General features: G+C 43.5%; 5 protein-coding genes across 6 annotated transcripts; 3 read left to right on the forward strand and 2 right to left on the reverse strand.

Annotated features, from left to right (window-relative positions):
- Nucleotides 1-6,562: 6,562 nt before the first annotated feature.
- Nucleotides 6,563-9,899, reverse strand: LOC108158550 (glycerol kinase). The gene is made up of 4 exons (XM_017290964.2): nucleotides 9,521-9,899; nucleotides 9,302-9,430; nucleotides 7,869-9,234; nucleotides 6,563-7,801 (listed from the first exon to the last, which is right to left on the reverse strand). Exons 1-4 carry the CDS (start codon nucleotides 9,596-9,598, stop codon nucleotides 7,584-7,586), a joined length of 1,791 nt encoding a protein of 596 aa, XP_017146453.2. The 5' UTR covers nucleotides 9,599-9,899; the 3' UTR covers nucleotides 6,563-7,583.
- Nucleotides 9,900-10,086: 187 nt separating this feature from the next.
- LOC117191048 lies at nucleotides 10,087-11,889 on the forward strand. The gene is made up of 3 exons (XM_033396019.1): nucleotides 10,087-10,383; nucleotides 10,586-10,711; nucleotides 10,792-11,889. The coding sequence occupies exons 1-3, from the start codon at nucleotides 10,311-10,313 to the stop codon at nucleotides 11,595-11,597; spliced, it is 1,005 nt and encodes a 334-aa protein (XP_033251910.1). The 5' UTR covers nucleotides 10,087-10,310; the 3' UTR covers nucleotides 11,598-11,889.
- Nucleotides 11,880-15,579, reverse strand: LOC117191047 (heat shock factor protein-like). 2 transcript variants are annotated; one of them, XM_033396015.1, is made up of 8 exons: nucleotides 15,360-15,579; nucleotides 14,607-14,715; nucleotides 13,386-14,536; nucleotides 13,023-13,327; nucleotides 12,846-12,951; nucleotides 12,679-12,732; nucleotides 12,504-12,579; nucleotides 11,880-12,441 (listed from the first exon to the last, which is right to left on the reverse strand). In XM_033396015.1, exons 1-8 carry the CDS (start codon nucleotides 15,561-15,563, stop codon nucleotides 12,284-12,286), a joined length of 2,163 nt encoding a protein of 720 aa, XP_033251906.1. In that variant the 5' UTR covers nucleotides 15,564-15,579; the 3' UTR covers nucleotides 11,880-12,283. The 2 variants fall into 2 exon arrangements, with proteins under 2 accessions (XP_033251906.1, XP_033251907.1); XM_033396016.1 differs by lacking the exon at nucleotides 12,679-12,732.
- A 1,785-nt stretch (nucleotides 15,580-17,364) lies between these two features.
- On the forward strand, nucleotides 17,365-18,120 carry LOC117191049. Its single transcript, XM_033396020.1, has 2 exons — nucleotides 17,365-17,679; nucleotides 17,738-18,120. The coding sequence occupies exons 1-2, from the start codon at nucleotides 17,652-17,654 to the stop codon at nucleotides 18,103-18,105; spliced, it is 396 nt and encodes a 131-aa protein (XP_033251911.1). The 5' UTR covers nucleotides 17,365-17,651; the 3' UTR covers nucleotides 18,106-18,120.
- A 507-nt stretch (nucleotides 18,121-18,627) lies between these two features.
- On the forward strand, nucleotides 18,628-19,689 carry LOC117191050 (protein ALP1-like). The gene is made up of 3 exons (XM_033396021.1): nucleotides 18,628-18,880; nucleotides 18,953-19,055; nucleotides 19,137-19,689. Exons 1-3 carry the CDS (start codon nucleotides 18,790-18,792, stop codon nucleotides 19,684-19,686), a joined length of 744 nt encoding a protein of 247 aa, XP_033251912.1. The 5' UTR covers nucleotides 18,628-18,789; the 3' UTR covers nucleotides 19,687-19,689.
- Nucleotides 19,690-20,465: the final 776 nt, after the last annotated feature.

The following is a 20,465-nucleotide window of genomic DNA, read 5'->3' on the forward strand; positions in this document are numbered from 1 at the left end:
CTGCCTGCGAGTGTGAATTGGGCAATAAAGGCTGTATATTATGCTGCTCAACGTGTGTCCCTGATGACAACTGTTCTATACGGATTGGGGACCTCTCTCTAGAGGAAGCTGTCGAAGCTGCTTGTAAACCTGTACTAATAGCTTGGGAAAGTTTTTCTGTTAGTTGTGCCATTGCTGCACTCATGGCTAGAGTTTGCTTTGCCATTTCTGCTGAAATTGTGCCTGCCATCACCGTGTACAAAACATCACTTGCCGCTCTATTGCTCGTAGTCGGCGTGGAAGCATCTAAATTCTCCTGATCTGGTGGAGGGTCAGGCATGGTTGCAGTTTCGACTGGTTTGGTTTTCGATCTAGTAGTCAGTGAGTGAGAAATAGACGGTGCTCTTTGGTTCGAAGTTGTGGGACGTTCAATGTCTTTTAGGTTAATCACTTTTTCAGGGCTTCGTTTAACCGGCATTGCTCTTGACTCGCTTAATTAAATTAATTTTGTATAACGCAAAAAAAAATTGTATAAAAGAAGGAATTTGTATAAACTGTTTGGTTGCCATGCTATCGTTTCATATGGTTGTGACGGTCTTAATCAGCTGTTCTAATGTGAGCTTGTCAATATAGTACAGATTAGAATAGAAAACGAAAAGAGTACACGATAAAATATTATTTTCCGCCAGTGGCGGCTACGCTGTAACTCACTAAGCTCCAGCAAACAATATTAGGAAGTATACATAAGTGAAAACACAAAGGAAGCAAAGAAGGAAGGGAGATATGTTACATAGGAGTGAACTTTCCTGAGAAGGTATCACGATTCCAAATGCAACTGATAGGTATGATTGTCCTCAAGCAAAGGTAAACGGGATGGCCGTAGGTCTTGACTCCACGTGTAACCAATAAGCAACGCCTACTATGCAGTATGAACAATCCACCCAAGGATTCTAATGACTTTATACTATTAAATTTTGGAGTTATAACCATTTAAAGTTATAACGCTTCCAGAAACTCTCCATAAAGCACATGAGTTAACTGTTTTAGTGGAGTCCAGGTAGTAAAGCAATTTTAAGCTTTAGCTATCTCCATAGAGCTCTAACCATTAACAGAACAAGGAACCGAGAACCAATCGAACAAGTGTTAGGAACTATATTATCAGATGTAATTGATAAGAATGAAGACTATCGGTTGGGGTCAGCCAGGATGGCTGCTTCGAGCCCCACGTTGGGCGCCAAATAAGATTATAATATATCTATAAGTTAGAACTGTAGCATACAACGTATAGCGATACGCTATCATAACGAGCTGATCTTATTGTAGCGACCAGAGGAGCACGCGCTGGTTCCGGCTTCTCTTTGTCGTCGGCAAGGGGGGGTGAGGATTTACCACTGTGCTACCTGCTCGCATTGGATACATATAATAATATTGATTTCGCGTGCTGTTTTCCTCCCTAACACATGATCGATCGGACTGGCCATACAGAAAAGAAACTACCAAGAGTGACAAGCTATGCACACATAGAGGTTGCTCTGCAAAGAAAACAGAACATGCTGAAGTACGGGTTGGGCTGCTGAGTAGCTGTAGGTGTAGCAGCGTTTTGCCCACCCTACCTTGACCATCTGGGCCGCAAAGCCATATTAGTGGCCGATGATCCCTAAATCCCCCAGACTCACTTCATTTCCATAATCCACTCGGCATGGCGCCCTAAAATAATTTAGTTCATTATCGATTTCATTTTAAAACTTATTTATTACTTGAAACAGGGGCATTTCCCTACTTTACTTAAACTCCCAATTGACTCAATAACTATTTTAGCGAACAACAGGATTCGAGAATATTCCAGGTTGGAAATTAAAATAATACTAATAATAATTAAAATAGAAGAATTATAACTAAATAGAAAAAAAAGAATTAAATGTGTATATAATAAAAAAACAGTATATGTATATAGGAGGTAGCCGCTAAACTGGCATACAAATTTAACAGAGCATTTGTGACAACAACAAAAAACCCATGGTTACTGTTCTTGCTATCTCTTCCGGCATGTGGATCTGCCCAACTGTTTTACCTCTCCCCCTCTTTCTTTCCTATACCTCTCCTTCTCTCACGCTCATGCATGCAATTTATTTAGAGTAAAGCAATATTCTTTCACTTACGTGCCATCCATCTCCAAAAGCGCTTTTGTCGAAGACGATCCGCTTGCTATAATTGCTGTAAATGTAATTTTATTGGGAGAGCACAACAACAAAAAGAGAAAAGAAGAGAAAGAACAAGGCGCGCAGAGGCTTTCGGAGGACTGCTTTTTTTCTTTGCTTTTGACCATTGATATTGTATTTCTATTCCCTTATGCCTTTCTTTTCTTTGGGCTCCACATAGGGCTAGCCCTTACGGTTTAAGGGAAAAGGAAAGCAAGACTGAATTAACGGCGCTACACTGCCGAAAGGGGAGCAAGGTATTTGTATTCGGACTCACTAAGACCTTGCCTATTGGCTCATGGGTATAATTTTGATCTGGGTTTTTATTTCCTCTACTTTTTTTTCACTAAGCCAGGTCGGCCGAGGGCAAGATATTTACGCAAAAAAACTTGGGGGCCAAAAAAAAATGTTCAATATTCCGCTTTTAGTTTCGCAGCTTCCCGGCGCCGACGATGCTGCTGATGCACTGAGTCGGACCCACAGCTGGAGCGGCGGACTCTCTGCCTTGCGCTTCTCTGCGCCAGCGGCGAATTCGATCGGTTCTTGTGTTTTTTTTTTTTCGGGAGCGCAGTCTCTTCTCTTCCCTTTCTATGGCCAGCTGGTTGTGGCTGCGGCCGGCTCGGTCATCGATCCCAATTATCTTTTTCCGCTATTCTCCCTTGGAAATCTGCTTGGCACAACGTTCCAATTCTGTAATACAAGAAAACCCATGTTCCATTTAACACTACCTAGCGACACCTAAACCCCAATGTCCAACTTACCGCTATGTGGCGATTGGCACTCTTGTTATATTAACTGGAAAATAGCCGTCCGAAACAAAAAAAAGAGACCACTTTCGGATGCCTTGCCTCCGGCGTGGGGTCAGAATGGAACGCCCCCTTACTGGGGTGGCAAATTTCTTTTCGATTTCTTTATGGTATAATTTGAAAGCAACACGATTCTTTTGTTTGTCTTTTTTTTCTTTGATTTAGCACTGGCGCGAGGTTTAGTTATGTTTTTCCGCTAATATTTCCTCTTTCCACCACAAACACTACCTTCTGAAGTGGGGCCCAAAATCGAAAAGAGCGACCGTAGCTGGACTTGCATTCACGAACCCTCCTAACAGCGAAAGTGCCAACCACCATTTCCCTCGAGTTAACATAACCGCGGCCGACTCTCTCCCGAGTCCGACCGTCTGCCCAAAAAGTACCCGTCGATCACGAGCAATAGGGGCGCTAAACGCAATTACGATATTCCCTGGATTTAAAATTTTTGATTAGTTTTTTTTTTTCCGTTCTTTTATTTTTGTTGTTGTTGTAGTAATATTTTTGTGGCTGGTTCAAGCGTCACTACACAGTACTGGATACTCAAAGGAAAAAACATGGCCAGAAGTATTGTGCAGAACTGCGTGAAATGCACTAGAGCCAAGCCCAAACTACTAGAACAAATCATGGGAAATCTGCCACCTCTTCGAGTCACCCAAGCATGGCCATTCCTCAATTCTGGTGTTGACTACTGTGGACCATTCAAAATCCACTATAAAACTCGAGGAAAGAATCCTAATACAGCGTACATAGCTATATTTTGTTGTTTCGCGACTAAAGCAGTACATCTAGAGCTTGTCAGTGATCTCACCACAGAAGCATTTTTAGCGGCACTTCGGCGGTTCATCTCTCGTCGAGGAAAATGTCAAGTGCTCCATTGCGACAATGCTACGAACTTCGTAGGAGCCAGGAACAAACTTCAAGAGTTAGAAGAAGCCATATTCTCGGAAAATGCAAAGGAACACATTGTACGAGAGTGCAACAACAAAGGGGTACAATTTAAATTTATACCTCCTCGCGCACCACACTTCGGCGGTTTATGGGAAGCTGCAGTAAAATCTGCCAAACATCTCCTCTTAAAAAATGTGACGACGGCAAATTTAACCTATGAGGAGTTAGAAACGGTTATAGTCGAAATAGAGGCCATACTAAACTCTCGACCATTAACACCAATATCTGACAACCCAAACGACGTAACAGCACTAACGCCAGGGCATTTCCTGATAGGAGAGCCGTTAACCGCACAAGCTGACAGTGAGCCATCCCAGCAACCAAAGACGATAGGAAATCGATGGCAAGCAGTTTCAAAATTGAAGCACTCATTCTGGACACAATGGTCCAATGAATACCTTCAGCAGTTGCAACAGCGTCAAAAGTAGAGGAAGTCTTCGGCTAACATTAAGGAAGGAACATTAGTAATACTAAAGGAAGACAATACACCAGTATTACAATGGCCACTAGGAAGAATTATTCGATTGTTTCATGGCAAGGACAATTTTGTACGAGTGGTGGAAGTAAAAACGGCAAAGGGGATTTTCAAACGAGAGATCCAACATGTAGCTCCACTATTTAACGAAGAGTAACCCACACATAAACATCGGATAGATGATCCATCAGAAAACGAAGAATCATCCGAGGACAGACAACCTAGGAAAAGGACACAGCCCAATAAGTTGTCGTTAACCATGACAATGCTTGTAATGTTGTTTCTGGTACCGTTAGCAATGGCACAGTCAATCAACATAACCCAGTTGGGATCAAAACCGGGTATATACTTTGAAAGAGTTGGAACCAGCCAACTTGCGACAACTGACTGGACCATCATTGTCTACTACAATTTAAAGCCCTATTGGAAAGACATGAACACATTCACCATGGGGACTACAAAAATTGGACATCTATGCACACAACTTCAACTAGTAGACGCATGCACCAGTATGTATCAGCACTTCAAACATATAGAAGAGGACCTGCAAGCTGAAAATACATTAATAGCAAGAACACGGAGGCAAAGGGCACCGCTGGACATCATTGGAAACATCGCAAGCAGTTTATTTGGCGTACTAGACTCAACATATGCCCGTGAAATGTCGGAAACTATAGCAAAGGTTAAGGATAACGAGGATCACCTATTAACCTTGCTTAAAAATCAAACATCATTGATTGACTCTACAATCAATGTGATAAAACGGGATGAAATCTCAAATTCCAAACGATTAAGTCGAATTGAGGATTTTATCACCGAGTCAAAGGGAAGGGCTGATCATTTTAGCGGCTTTCAGTGGTACATTACATTGTCTACTCAGTTGACTCTATTATCTTCAAATCTTCAACGAATGCAAGCAGAAATTATCAATGTCTTGACAGATATCCGACACAATACAATTAGCCCTATGCTAATATCACCCCGACAACTCAAGGAACAACTGGAACAGATACGGGATCATTTAAGTCCAGGACAATCACTTCCAGTAACTCCCGACAATATGCTCATGGTGTACCAGATGATGAAAGCTGAAGGCACTATAATAGAGGATCATGCAATTATCAAGGTGACATTTCCATTAGTCTCAGCAAACGAACTGGAAATATAGAAATTGACAGCGATTCCGGTGCCAAATAAAAATGGGATAAGCATGTTTGAAATAAAAACACCATATATGGCAATCAATAGTCACAGTGACGAATTCGTTGAACTATCAGAGACTGAATTTAAAAACAGTCATCAAAGAGCAAACAATGACTTTGTTTGCTATAATAAACAAACAATGTTCTCAGCCGAAACAAGTTGTGAATTACAAATGTTTCACAATAAAACGGACTCATCATGTCACCTAGTCAACACAAAAAAATCATTTTTATGGTTGAGCATGCATAAAAGAAATCGATGGATTTTTGCAACAAAGTCATCATTAAAGCTGTCAGCGGTATGTGCAGATGGCATTTCGGATATCAAGCTACAACACTCAGGAATATTGATCGCCGAACCTGGATGCATCATTCGGAATTCGCTAATGACTGTCACAAGTCAGAGCACATTGGAAACTAATCTGCAGTTATCATACGCTCGTTTCGGAGATAGTGACCTCAACGAAACATCAACTGAACGTTCTACAAATAAAGTTTCAAGGAACGATGAAAAGCTGAACTACAAGGAGCTATATCAAATAGAAACGAATCTGCTACCACCTAAAAGTTTCAAGTTACCCCACAATCTTGAAACCATTGATCATCATCATATTGCCATATACATTGCACTGCTTTTGATCATGATCATTTTAATGTTTCATCTGGTTAAAAGGTGGTACACAGCAAGACTCCCTTCTCAGCAGAGACATACACTTAGCTCATCAGCTAGTGAAGAAAACGCACCAAGGCATCCATTCACAATCAATATTGATGATGGTTGAGCATACTATGTTCAACGGCCGGGAGGATGTACGATTTAAATTAAAATACAAAATCGTATGATTAGACCTAGACAAATAGCTAGCCTTAAAAAGATTTCACAGCCACCTAAATAAATAAACGATAATATGCTCTAAATATAAATATGTGACATGCACTACTGACCTAAATAACTATACAACGGACAGCTGCATGCATTTGTGTACATACACTGTTAAGATATTTACAGCACTATCATTAAACACAGTCTGGATGACCTGCATGTGGTCAAATCTCACACCATCTGCATGATAACCATTGTGACCGTCATAAATCTGACCCTTGGAATATTCCACTGTTGGATTTGTAGTAATTGCTTAGTCCTAAATATATATAACACATTTCCCTAGCAATATTATACTCAGAACTAATTAAAAATACCTAATATCCTAAGTAAACAATTATACTCATAGAACTTGTATATAAACCTCGCATTTTACCAAATAAAATCAGTACGAAAGAAAACTCTGTCGTATTCACATCTCCGAAGCCCAATTTGTTCAAGTACCGATTGCGGCGACCATTTGTTACTGGTACATGAACCGGTAGCATACAAATTTACATTTTCAGCATACGATTGTCTTATTGGCAATCACCACAAAATCAAGTGAATCTACATCAACAGATTCATTTGATTTATTCACACTGGCCACTTTTACCCGAGAGCAGGGATATGCTTCAACCACGGCCTCTGGTCCAATGGACACTTGAAAATGCATTCTCGACGGCTGGTTTTCTACATTCTTTTTGTTTTACTCGGTTTAATAGATACGTACGTGTCTTTTTGTGTCTACATCTCTTCACAGCATTAAGATTTGTCATTAGTTTTTTAAATAATACAAATCGTTTGCATAAATACGCTAAACTGAATAATTTAACAGATCGGCACACTATTAGTATACACAAGTTAATGAACATTTCCATTAAAGTTGTGTGGTTTTTGTGTATAAGGTAATTCACAAAAATTTAATCTACGAATCAGGCAAAGTAAAAAAATGATACGAGAGTATATACATAAGAAAGCTAACCATAAAGAGAATTAACTATGAACGACTAAATACTAAACTAAACAACTAATTTTGAATGCGCATGCATAACATGTTTGGTTGACTAGAATTGCACACGATAGCTGCTTCCGCGGCTCCTCCGATGCGCATTAGGTCAGAGGATTGTTGTGCAGGTACCTGGCCAGCAGGAGAAGACCAAACGATGTGACTATGAATATGCTGCCAGGTATTGATCGCCGTATGGCTAGATTGGGATCACGTTCGCGCTGCGAGAACAGCTCGATGTCTGCCTCGTATGTCTCGAAGTTGTTCCAGTGCAGGCACCTCTTTACTGCGTAGTCCCAGCGCCTGTAGAGCACCTCTCGACCTGCGAAATAAAATACAAATTAGTTCCATTATACCTATGCAACAGTACTCTAGTCCCCTGCACTTACGGTTCGGTGTGGTGGTGGGTGAGAAGACGTCTGTCGGTGGAGCATACATCTTTGTCGCATATTCTAGGGATACCACGCCCATGGTCACGCCGGCCGCCATCATAGCTCCCAGACCAGCTGGCGAGGCGGTATGCGGCCGTTCCAGCATGTAGCCCATGATATCCGCTATGAATTGGACCAGGTGTGTGTCTTCTGCGTACTCGCCGCCGAAAGTGAGCACCGGATGCATGCACGCGTGATCCCAGTTGGGCGTGTCCCGCTTGAAAGCCTCGAGAACTTCGTAGATCTGGAAGCCGGTCGCCTCGTAGGCAGCCTGGGTGATGTTCTCCGCCGTAGTCTGACTGGAGAGGCCCAGAATTATGCCCCTAGCATCATAGCGCCAATAGGGCGCATACAGACCATGAAAGGCTGGAGCAAGGGTAATCTCTGACCGTTTGGCCGCCAGACCGCATTCAGCATTGAGCATGGAGGATGAGCAGGTGGAGGAAATCATTGAGCTGTCGCCGATAAAGGTATTAAGTGATTCCACTACATTGTCGTTGGAGTTAATCTCGGTATTGATGCGCAGCTTTTCGCGTAGCCAATTTACTGTGGATCCGGCATTGGAAATGGCTCCCTCAAGGCTGTAGTTGGTCCGCGCTCGGGGTCCCAGCTGGTGCGCTATTCCTGTGATCAGTCCATTCTCTGATTCAAGCTTTTCTGTGCCCGTGTGGAGTAGGACAAAGCAGCTGTCATCCAGAGTGCATACATTCTGGCCGGCCTTAATACACAGTTGGCCCATCAAACAGGCAGGCTGCTCGCCAATTACCCCAGCTATAGGGACTCCCAACAACGGTCCGTCCAGCACGTAGCCATATATTTCGGAATTGGAACGTATCCGTGGCAGTATTTCTATGGGCAGATTGAAGAATCGGCACAGCTTTGCATCCCACTGCTGTGTGGACAGGTTCATTAGCGAAGTGTAGTGCACATTGGTGATGTCCGTCGAGTGAACTCCCGCCTGGACGCCACCGGTTAGGTTCCACAACAACCAGGAGTCTAGAGTGCCGAAAAAGCACTTCTCCTCATTTATTGCACCTCCCACAGCCGGAATATTCTCCATCAGCCAACGAATCTTCAAGGCACTGAAGCAACCACTCAACGGGAGCCCAGTGCGTTCCCTCACATAATCCACATTCTGCTTCACGTTGTGCAGGATCCTTCTCAGGACTGGGGTGCTGCGACTGTCCGACCAACCAATGGCATTGTGCAGCGGCTGGCCAGTGTACTTGTTCCACACAACGGACGTTCCCCGCTGATTGACAATTCCCACGGCGATGATGTCATGCGGATCGATTTCCAGTATCACCAAGTTCTTGTACGCCGTCTACGAAGTTATTTGTTTGGGTTAGTTTCTGATGATATAACTGGTGCAAGAGTCCCCGATACGCTACCTCAATGCACTCCTGCATGTATTTCCAGATCTCCGATAGGTCATATTCCAGCCAGCCGGCCTGGTGGACGATCTGCCGCAGCTTCAGCTCATGGCAGGCCAAGACCTCGGCGTTTTTTGTCGAGTAAATCTATGGAAATAGATATTGAGTCAGCTGTCTACCCACACAGTCAGACACTCACGCGTGTGTGTATGTGTTACGAGTGCGTTTTTGGCTTACCAGAAATCTGCAGTGGGTGACGCTCACGTACGCAATGGCAATGAGTGCTCCAAATCTGCCATATCTGCCGTTGTTCATATTTTGTTACCTATGCTGTGTATGGCACACACACGTGCTGTTTGGTGTTAGGCGCGCGAGCGGTGGAAAATGCTCAAGCCGTGTTTGTGTTGTTGCTTTTCGGAACGAATCAAATTAAGCCCGAGAGCGTTTGGCGAAGGGCGGTTTATGATGACAGCTGACAGGGGAACGAACTTACCCCTCTTAAGCCATCTTCATTTAAACAGCTTGAGTTAAATTGCGGAAAATAATGCTTACTCTTGTTGGTCCAACCTATCCTTTATCTTTGCTTAAAAAACTTGAACTCGAAGATCACCTGAACTTAAATTTTCACTATTTTCGTGGAGTGTATTTTAATACCCACTAGTCGACAATGGGTTAATATGCCTTGTACACGATTGGAAATCGCTACTTCGATTGTAATTCAAAAACTTGGCTAGGGTGGCAGCGCCCCAGGTTTTACCATCAAGCAGTTCAAGTTGGCAGGTCTGTCAATGTGAGAATGCGCAGAGCGCGTAAGACAAAACCGAAAAAACAGAGAGACGAAATAAACGCAGCGCTGTCAAACGGTTAATTGTGCACAACAAAATAACGCCTTGGAGTCGTCGCTCAGACCATTTCGGAAAATTGAGAAGAACAACAGCCTATGGCAGCAATTTGAGTTAGTGACCGTCACCACAGCGAGGAAGAAGAAAACAATCGGATTGAATTAAAAGGTACTCTACTGAGTATTATGATAAGTACAAAGCTGGAACACAAAATGCAACGCTATTATGCTGAACGTGAGACCACAGGACCAGAATTCGGTGAGTTTCATTTATGGATTTGCCAATACACAATACAGAGAGAGACGCGCTGCAGAATCAAACCAACCCCCAATGAAGGACAGGACGATTGTCCTGCCCGGCCGCGTCTTCCGCGCTTAGGGGTTGCTGGCGAAGAAACGTAGAAAGCAGAAATGACTGATTGACGGATTTGAACGATTTTTCCCACAAAAACAACCCACAGACGATCGCTTGATAAAACTGGTCCGCGCCAATCCAGCCATCTACGACGTCAGCCATCCGCACTATCGCCGCAATCCTGTGAGAGTCGACATATGGGATCGCATTGCCAACGAACTGGGCACCTCCTGTGAGTAATTTTTATGCGAACGGCCCCCCGCAAGCTATAGTACTCATCCACCCACCACCCCTCGTCTTCCCACCCCACAGCACGCTTCCTGCAGACCAAATGGAAAAACATACGCTACAACTATCTGCAGGAGATCAAGGCCATTGAGACCGGCCAAGTAAATCCGAATGTGCGAAAACGACGCTTCACGGAGGATCTGTCATTTCTCCAGAACACCGCCCAAACATACAATGTAAAGAAAAACCCGACATTTGCGGCGCCCACCAATAATGGGAGCAGTGACAACGACAGCAACAGCTTTCTTTATCCCGATCCGGAGCACTTGACGGTCGATGCGTCCTGCAACTATGACATCATTGAGCTGGACAACAGTGAGGACGGATCGAATAGCGACGACAATGAAATCGTACCCGAGCTGCAGCTCATGGAGCCAAAGATGGAGGATTCCATTGAGGGGGGCTTGAATGGCACCAATAGCAGCAGCAATAATAGTCGCAACAACACCCACTATAGCTCACCAGCCTCCTCGCCCCTCCTCACACCAATGGTGGTCATGGGCAATGGGTATGAACAGGACGAGCAAAGGCAGCAACAGCAACAGCAGGACATCAAGAACAGCTCCCTCTCGAATGGAGAAGTTACCATTGAGCCCATATACAAGTCAGGGGCCACAAGACGACCGGCGGCCAGCGATATTATGGGGAATGCAGCCAAACGCAAGGCCATGGTCGCCCCGCCTAGCCTGGCGCCCATCAATGACCCCATTGAGCTTTATTGCCTCTCACTGGTGGATACTCTGCGCAGCATGCCCAGGTCGGAGCGGGAACGGGTCAAATTCGAGTTCGCAAACATTCTAAAGGACGCCAAGTACAAGGACGAGTCCTAAGGGACTACTGCCTGCGAACGGCGGTCTCTCCAATTCATATGCAATACGTACAACCTTTGATTTGAGGCATACAATCGATTACACACACTTTTTTTACACACTAGACTATACACTTATGTATTAATCCATTTACATAGCATTTTTACTTGCTGCGTCTGTCTGCGTTTCTAGGTATAGGCTTAAGTTAACTTGTATTTATATATTTATTACCAAGAGGCAGCCTGATAAGTCCGTATAAGTCCGTGTAAAGCCTATAAACTACAAAAAAAGATGATGCTCTTATACCTTTGTATACAAATCAGAGTAACATTTAATTTGGTTAATCTTCGTTTAGCGAAAATTTACCTACAAGAGAGACCCACGTGGGTGTGGGTGGCTCTCACACTTTTCACCGATTAAAAAATTGATTATCGTAAATATTAACTGGTTCTTCTTTTAGTCTATACAACTAGATTGGGTTCGGGGTTAGGATTAGGCTTAAGGTTAGGGCTATATATTTAATATATAGTGCAAAAGGCACATACATACACAGACATGAATGAAATGAATATTAATATGATTAACAAATATAGATCAACTAATGGGTATAAGAGATAATCAACACATAGAAAACTTAAAACAACTTTTTTGTTCACTTTCTGAGCATCCGTGTAATAGCTGATTCAAGTCTTCTCTCAATTCTACGTTTAAAAATCGTGACGCGGTGTGTTCAATACAGAACTCTGCGTCTGAAACAACTGACGACTGATGGGCTCCTGGCTCTTTTCATTATCGTCAGTGTCAAGTATGTCGGAAAGGTCGTACGGGCTGGGCTGGTAGGCCATCATTTCCGAGCCACTCAAAGCTGCAATAATTGAAATTGAATTCAGTTTACGGTTTAACGAATTGAGCATTTTCTCAGCTTACCTTTCTTTTCACCGCTTATTCTATCAGTGGGAAACGATAGGCCATAGGTGTCCAGAAGTTCCGAATCATTGAAGAGCTGCAATATGCATAAATGAATGAGTTTAGTTCAATGATTGTTTCTTAGAAATATATTAGAAATTAGTGGGCTGGTTAAGTGCCGGACGCTTGCGCTGACCTTTATCAACTGGTCGTCTTCGGTCAGCTGCAAAATGGACGTCCTGGCAAGAGCCTAATCGTATAGAATCGTATAGAAATAGAACGTATGTTATAAAATGCACTTCGGACAAACGGACACGTTCTCTGGCAGCCCAAGTAAATGAAACGGGGGGAAAATTAACTTACACCAAAGAGCATGTTCTGATCGATGGAGACGCCATCGCCACGCAGCAAATCCTTGAGGGTCTCTAGCTCATCTTGCACATTATCCAAATGCCCGTGGACATCGTCACTGCAACAGTAAGAAGGTCTAGATTATTGTCTATCGCTCTGGGGACTAATAAAGGCTTCTCAGCTACTAACACTGAATTAATCCTCATCAGAGGACCATTGCTCCCCTCCCGAACAGCACTGTTTTCGCCAGCATACTTGGCCACAGCCATTGCTGCTGCCTCGCCCCCAGTGGCTGATGCTGTGGCCTTTGTGGCCGCCGCTGCCTTCGAGGTGGATGCCTGATTGGCGTCTAGCAGAGAGTTGCTGCTGCTGCCGCTTATGGGTACATCAAAGTTGCTGGAAAACTTTCCACTGCTGACTGTGGACTTGCCGAATGTCTGCTGCTGATTCAGCTTGTCAACCTCTCCCAGATCAGTGGAGAGCATTGAGGGGTCCTGCAGTTTGATAATTGTTATTAATAAGAGTGTAAAATGCAGAAAAGTTAAAGCTCACCTCAAATATATTCGACGGCATATCTTCGGTGATAAAGTTCACGTTGTACATGTCCGAGTCAGTGCCATTCATCAGGTCTAGCAATCCGGAATCGGGTTCGGGCTCTGTCTTGATAAATACAGGATGCGGCATCACATTGAGCTGGGAATTCGTCTTAAGCTGGGAGCGTGTGCGCACAGTCTTGGGAGACGCTTCATCGACTGAAATGGCGTTGGCTGAGAGCATCTGATCCCCTGTCTGCCGCCGCTGTTTGTTCTTCTCCTTGAGCTGCTGCCGCTTGCGCTCCTCCTCGCGCTGCTGTTCACGCACCAGGGGCGTAAGCACATTATGCTCATCGGTGTAAACAGGACTGCTGGACACCTCCGGGACATGAGCATCCGGGAGCTCAGTCACTGTGTAAGCGATTTCTTCAGCCGGCGAATGACTCAAGCTAGAGGCCAGAGGGGAGGCAGCTCCGGCTCCCACTTGCAGCAGGCTGCCGGCGGCAGCACCTCCTCCTCCTCCCGCTCCATTGTTAGTCCGGAGCAAGTCCTCGACGCTCTGATTGGAGTAGTCAAAGCTTATCGACTGTGGCTGCTCAACGGACTGTGGAGAGACGCTCTCCTGGTCATATTGACCGGTGCTGGGATGCATCACTTCGTCGAGCAGCTCCTCGCTGAGTTCATGTATAACTGGGCCACTGCCCGCATCGCTCTCCGTTTCGCTGGTAGTACGCGCGCGTGCGTTTTCCGGCGTGTCATTGATCATAAGCTGCATGTGCCGCTTCACTCCCGACATATTCCTTGATGGCTGCACGATCGAAATGAGGAACTGTATCAATTTGTTAACTATCTGCTGCTGTTTCGAATGCTTCTGCCGGAGACTAGCGATCTCCCGCCACAGCACTTCATTCTCCTGCTTCATGGCCGAGAAGCGCGAGTCCATGGTGTCCTGCCGACCTTGCATAACCTTCACATCGTTCAATATCTTGGACACAGCCTCCGGCTTCATGACCGCCTTGTCATCCACATTCTTGTTGTTGGATATCTTTCGTTTTATTTGGTCCAGCAGATAGGCAGAGTTGCGCTTGAAGAACGGATGGGAGAACTCGATCTCATCGCGATCGAAACGCAAGCCCCCATTCTCAATCGATGTGATCTTGTGGAATCCATCTGTACGGGAAAATAAAAGGGAAAACTGCTTAGATCCCCATCTTGTCACTTGTGCTTCCTTTGTACTTACACATATTCAGCTGCCTGATAAAGCTGGCCATGTTGTTGTGCTTGTAGTTGAGGGGCAGCAGTTCCCTCGCGAATTGCGCCTGGTTTTGTATGACGAAGCTGTGGCCATCCTGGAATCGAAAGTAATATGGAAAGTCACGCTGATAAGTGGATATCAAACACAAAGTTGCGGTATGCCAAATAAAAGTCCAAAACTAGCGATAAGCCCCATGTACAGATGTATGTATGTATGTGGTCACAGAAATAAGTATCTAATTATAAGCACACACATGTGAATGTACATACGCATATGCATGTATAATGTGAGCAAATATTTCATCAAGTGATTGATTGGGACGCTGGCTGTTATCAGGTCGCACTCTTTGGTAAGAGAAACGATTGGATTTTCTCTTATCTATGTAATTGCTAAACAGAATAACCAAGTCAATACACCGTAGAGGGGGAAAATTCCCGACTGACAGCTGGAGCGGGCGAGGAGCGGAACATTTTCAGAGGGCACGCACGTACGCACTTCTGTGGCCTATGCAAATCGCATAACAACAATGCATACGTGCAGAGAGGCACACTGTAAGCAGCAGCAGCAACAACAACAACAACTACGACGACAGAGAGAAAGCTAAAACGCAGAGAGCAGAGCGTAAAGCACCTGCACTCGTTGTTGTTTCTGTTGCCATGCTAATAAAAAAAAAGAGTAAATGGGGAAAGAGAAGCAAAGCAAGGTAAATAATCAATATGGCGGCTTTTGAATCGTTACCTTCGTCCAAAAAATCAAATGATTGGTTTCGGTGTCGTCTACCAAGCGCCACAGCTTGGCCAGAAATGCGGGCACACCGCTGCCCATGCCCGAATCCCCGAATGAATGCATATTGCGACGCGGAGAGCGCTCCTCTTCGTCGTCCTCCTCCTCACTGGACTCGTGCCTGTGTTGCACGGCTTTGACAGATGAACGCCTGGACATATAGTCACTACCACAGCTGCAAATAAATACCCGAAAACGAATGGGAAACAAATTAAATCAATGAATTTTCAACACGCTCTACTCTGGTCCAAAGTTCAGCCCCATTAGCGCTACGTGTGTGTGTGTGTTTGTGGCTGCATGCGCATATATGGATATGATCATATGTCTGCATGTGGGGGCAGGTACGACACGATTGACGAAATGCGATTTGATGTGAAAGTTAAGTTGCAACTTTGATATTTTCAATTATGGCCAAATGCGTCATACAAACTTAAAACCTGCACACACATTTAATTCAAGTTCTCTTTCTTTCTCTCCGCCTACACCTACCTTAACAATTTTCTGGCTTTAAACAATTCACTCACTGTTTGATCGTTTCTTAAAATGTCTTTAGTGTTTTTACACTTTAGTCCAAACTAAATCCACATTTACTATGTTTTCAACTTTGTTCTTATAACTTTTATGGAATTTCACGAAAATACAATTTTTCTCACTTCTTCGTTTTGTCCCGCGTCTTTCGCTATCGCTCGTCAGAAAAAATACCTATCGAGACTTGCACAGCTGCTATTTATACGAATCGACGGCGTCTGCTCAGACGTCAGCCGACATATCGGCTAGCCTGGCATATTCTTGCGCTCACAATTATTTGAATTTTGACCCCAATTTCCCTTAACTGAATTATTGATTTTAATTTGAAACTAGACTGTTTGTCTGTAAGAATGTTGTGCAAGGAATGGTTCTGGTTCTGACTTTATTCAGTTTAAATGCTGCCCAAAACCTGAGTAACCACTCCGATTACAGTATCGGGGGAAATCCATCCTGCAAGCTGGAAGCCACCTGCCGGAGCGAGAAACTCCACACGAAGGAAAAACATCACTATTACAGCACCGAAGGGCGTTATAAAATGTTTATTTTCAAAAACATACGGCATTGCTAGAATTGATTTAAACTTTGATTTCATTCGTTTTGTCGGCGATTATAAGTGTGGCTGAATCACACGAATGTTAGAATGGCAGAAAGCAGAAAGAATTGCGCGAAAATGAAGCAACGCAAAAACATATTGTGCCAAAGAACTCAGCCTATTTTAAATAGCTGACGAATCCGAATTTCGAAACTAAAACAGCTCGACTCTCAATAAATCAAAAATCCGTAGGTTTTGCCGTTCCGAAAATTTCCCAGTTAGTCCACCATCCATTTTGGATGTTCCTAAACCGCACGTTTCTATGCGATAGTTAGCCGATGGTTTTCAAATGCAACTCTGAATAATTGTCATTCACAATGGAAAAATGGTATTCAATGCGAAAACGTAAACAATGATTGTGACAAAATTAACAAAAAACAACAACAGAACAGCTCGCAAGGACAGCAGACCAAATTTTCGAAAAACTTATTAATAAAATGGATTTAGTGCCAGAAACTCCTCCAGTGGTACGTTGAATAGATATATTTGTTTTTTATTGTTTATAATATATAATATTATTACACAATGCAGCAAACAAGAGAACAACAGCAGGCGGCAGGGTGAAATGGAGTGCCGCGCTTGAGAGCCTGCTGATTGACATATGGAAGGAGAAAATTGAAGATTTGCGCGGACCACGCAAAAATTCACATGTGTAAATTAAGTTGTCCGTATGTCCAAGTAGCCTTAGCTGCTTGATGCGGTGGTCCTCGTGCGGGTTCCGTGGTATAGAATCCTTTATGAAGATTATGTTGGAGAGATAACTGTCTCTCTTATCACTGGCCTTGTGGTAAAGTGGTATAGAATTAATAATTCAAAGTGTTTACGGCTGATTGCCGGAGCAAGGTTTATTAACAAGCGCTAGCTTTCGTTATAAGAACAGAACTAAAACTAGGAGCCACCAGCAAGCTGGGGCATAAGCTGAATCAAAAGTATTTAATTTCCAAAGAATGCAAAGCTACAAAATATATGTACTTAGAGCTACAAAGCTACAGTCGGTAAGCCGACTTGGCATAAGCGATAATGCTGATCTTGCGGCATGTGCAAGATATCAGATTACCGCCGGTTGACCGTCACATTCAGGGCGCTGAACTGAAGTTCGCTGATTTGGCATCTTGAGTGCAAACAACATGGAGCAGAGCACATTGGACAACGACAGTAAGTTTTATTAATTTATTGCTAAAAAAATATATTTCATTTAAGGTGTTCATTGCAGATCCTGATGAGTACTTTTCGGATATTATTGAGATGGACCTGGACGGATCTTGTAGCTCCAGCACCTTGTCTGGGCGTCCGCCAAAGAAAAAGAAAAAGACCGACATTTCGTGGCTGGCAGAGATCGCCCAGGAGCGTCTCGAACAACAAAAGGACCACCACAGAAAGAAGGAGGAGCACGACGTTAGGCAGGAGAAGATGGTGCAGGACTTGATCAGCACCCAAACAAAATTCCAGAACGACTTATTAGACTTATTAGAAATGCCCAAATGCATTTTCCACCACTCGCCTAGCTTTGGAAAGGTTGTAGTTAAACGTGCGCTGTTCCAAAGAGGCGACTGTGGAACCGAACCGCTTCTAAAACCATAAAATATGTCCTTGTACTTTAAACTATGGTTGAAGTTAGTAGAAGTACTCACAAACGACCATAATCTTCCTGGCTTTTGTGTTTTTATGGCAGTCATCTGGGTCATCTCATCCTCGTCAATGTTCAAGTCATGATCATTATTCATTGACAGCAACATTATTAGTTGGTGAAAGAAAATATTTTGCTGTTGAACCACAGCCGAAATAATTGCTATATCTTCATCATCCATTATAAGAACCAAGAATTAATAAATCTTATGAGATGACCCAGATGACTGCCATAAAAACACAAAAGCCAGGAAGATTATGGTCGTCTGTGAGTACTTCTACTAACTTCAACCATAGTTCAAAGTACAAGGACATATTTTATGGTTTTAGAAGCGGTTCGGGACATTTTGGGAGAAAGATGTACCAGAAAACAACGAGGCGTTTTTCAAAGAGAGTTTCCGAATGGAGAGGCCCTGCTTTGATATTTTAGTGAATCGGCTTGAAGTGCTGCGAAAGAAGGACACCAACTGACGAGCTGCAATTCCTTTGGAAAAGCGCATCGCCATTGCGCTATACACTTTGGGCTCGTCCTCTGAGTACCGAACAGTTGGCAGGCTTTGCGGTGTAGCTCCAAACAGTGTGTGTAATATCCTGCACGAGTTTTGCAGAGCACTTATCGACGAGTTTTCGAAGGAGTACATGTCGCCCAATTACCTAACTTCCGACAAAATTGATGAGTGCGTAAAGGGATTCGAGGCAATTGGGTTTCCTCAGTGCCTAGGTGCAATTGGTAGGAAATCAATAAGAACTTCAGCAATATGTTTATATATAAATTGGTTTTTAAACTTACTTTTTATTCTAGATGGATGCCACATCGAAATAAAACCACCAGCACCTGAGGCAGTAGACCACCATAACTATAAGGGCTGGTATTCCACAGTCTTGTTTGCCCTAGTGGATTATAGGTATGCAAATATCTTGCACAAAAATATGTATTTAGCAAGTTGGTTTAATGTCCTAAATTATTTAAATCCGATTCTTTTTAGATACAGATTTACATATGTAAATATCGGCTCTGCAGGATGGTGCAATGACTCGATGATATACCAGAAGTCAAGCCTTGCAAAACATATCGAAGCATCGGCATTACTCCAAGAGAAAGCCAAGGAAATAAGCGGAGTAAACGTCCCTGTAATGCTTATCGGGGACTCGGCATTTAGGTTTTCTAAAAAGCTGATGAAACCTTACCCGTTTTCCACAGTCGCCTCTTTGGAACAGCGCACGTTTAACTACAACCTTTCCAAAGCTAGGCGAGTGGTGGAAAATGCATTTGGGCATTTAAAAGCCAGATTTCGAATAATCGGAAAAGGTCTTGATAGCCACCACAAAAATAATAGCGCCATAATAATGAGGTGTTGTATTTTACACAATATATTAAATATGCACAACAGCGCGATTAATGAAAATTGGGAGCTTGCAACAAATGAGCAGCGCGAACAGCCCGATACCAGCAACAGTTCTGCTGACTTTAATCAGTCAGCAGAACAGATACGATCTGCAATCGCAAAATATTGTGTAGACCGTAATGAAAATTAAAAACTTATTTATTTTTATTTTTTAAAACTTCTAATGTAGTTCTGGAATTTTGTTTGGGTGCTGATCAAGTCCTCCACCATCTTCTCCTGCCTAACGTCGTGCTCCTCCTTCTTTCTGTGGTGGTCCTTTTGTTGTTCGAGACGCTCCTGGGCGATCTCTGCCAGCCACAAAATGTCGGTCTTTTTCTTTTTCTTTGGCGGACGCCCAGACAAGGTGCTGGAGCTACAAGATCCGTCCAGGTCCATCTCAATAATATCCGAAAAGTACTCATCAGGATCTGCAATGAACACCTTAAATGAAATATATTTTTTTAGCATTAAATTAATAAAACTTACTGTCGTTGTCAAATGTGCTCTGCTCCATGTTGTTTGCACTCAAGATGCCAAATCAGCGGCACATGCCGCAAGATCAGCATTATCGCTTATGCCAAGTCGGCTTACCGACTGTAGCTTTGTAGCTCTAAGTACATATATTTTGTAGCTTTGCATTCTTTGGCAATTAAATACTTTTGATTCAGCTTATGCCACAGCTTGCTGGTGGCTCCTAGTTTTAGTTCTGTTCTTATAACGAAAGCTAACGCTTGTTAATAAACCTTGCTCCGGCAACCAGCCGTAAACACTTTGAATTATTAATTCTATACCACTGTACCACAAGGCCAGTGATAAGAGAGACAGTTATCTCTCCAACATAATCTTCATAAAGGATTCTATACCACGGAACCCGCACGAGGACCACCGCATCAAGCAGCTAAGGCTACTTGGACATACGGACAACTTAAT

The sequence above is a fragment of the Drosophila miranda genome (assembly GCF_003369915.1).
Source record: "Drosophila miranda strain MSH22 chromosome Y unlocalized genomic scaffold, D.miranda_PacBio2.1 Contig_Y1_pilon, whole genome shotgun sequence".
NCBI classification, from domain to species: domain Eukaryota; kingdom Metazoa; phylum Arthropoda; class Insecta; order Diptera; family Drosophilidae; genus Drosophila; species Drosophila miranda.

Bases quoted from the DNA above. Each gene is read 5' to 3' on its own strand.
- LOC117191049 (XM_033396020.1), top strand. From the start codon at position 17,652: ATGGAGCAGAGCACATTGGACAACGACA. The intron at 17,680-17,737 runs GTAAGTTTTATT...TGTTCATTGCAG, and splicing joins GAGCACATTGGACAACGACA to ATCCTGATGAGTACTTTTCG.
- LOC117191047 (XM_033396015.1), bottom strand. From the start codon at position 15,563: ATGTCCAGGCGTTCATCTGTCAAAGCCGTGCAACACAGGCACGAGTCC. The intron at 14,716-15,359 runs GTAACGATTCAA...TTTCGATTCCAG, and splicing joins ATTTGATTTTTTGGACGAAG to GATGGCCACAGCTTCGTCAT. The intron at 13,328-13,385 runs GTGAGCTTTAAC...ATCAAACTGCAG, and splicing joins TGCCGTCGAATATATTTGAG to GACCCCTCAATGCTCTCCAC.
- LOC108158550 (XM_017290964.2), bottom strand. From the start codon at position 9,598: ATGAACAACGGCAGATATGGCAGATTTGGAGCACTCATTGCCATTGCG. The intron at 9,431-9,520 runs GTAAGCCAAAAA...CTATTTCCATAG, and splicing joins TCACCCACTGCAGATTTCTG to ATTTACTCGACAAAAAACGC. The intron at 7,802-7,868 runs GTAAGTGCAGGG...TTTATTTCGCAG, and splicing joins ACCCACCACCACACCGAACC to GTCGAGAGGTGCTCTACAGG.
- LOC117191050 (XM_033396021.1), top strand. From the start codon at position 18,790: ATGTCGCCCAATTACCTAACTTCCGACAAAATTGATGAGTGCGTAAAG. The intron at 18,881-18,952 runs GTAGGAAATCAA...TTTTTATTCTAG, and splicing joins TCAGTGCCTAGGTGCAATTG to ATGGATGCCACATCGAAATA. The intron at 19,056-19,136 runs GTATGCAAATAT...GATTCTTTTTAG, and splicing joins TTTGCCCTAGTGGATTATAG to ATACAGATTTACATATGTAA.
- LOC117191048 (XM_033396019.1), top strand. From the start codon at position 10,311: ATGATAAGTACAAAGCTGGAACACAAAATGCAACGCTATTATGCTGAA. The intron at 10,384-10,585 runs GTGAGTTTCATT...AACAACCCACAG, and splicing joins GACCACAGGACCAGAATTCG to ACGATCGCTTGATAAAACTG. The intron at 10,712-10,791 runs GTGAGTAATTTT...CCCACCCCACAG, and splicing joins CAACGAACTGGGCACCTCCT to CACGCTTCCTGCAGACCAAA.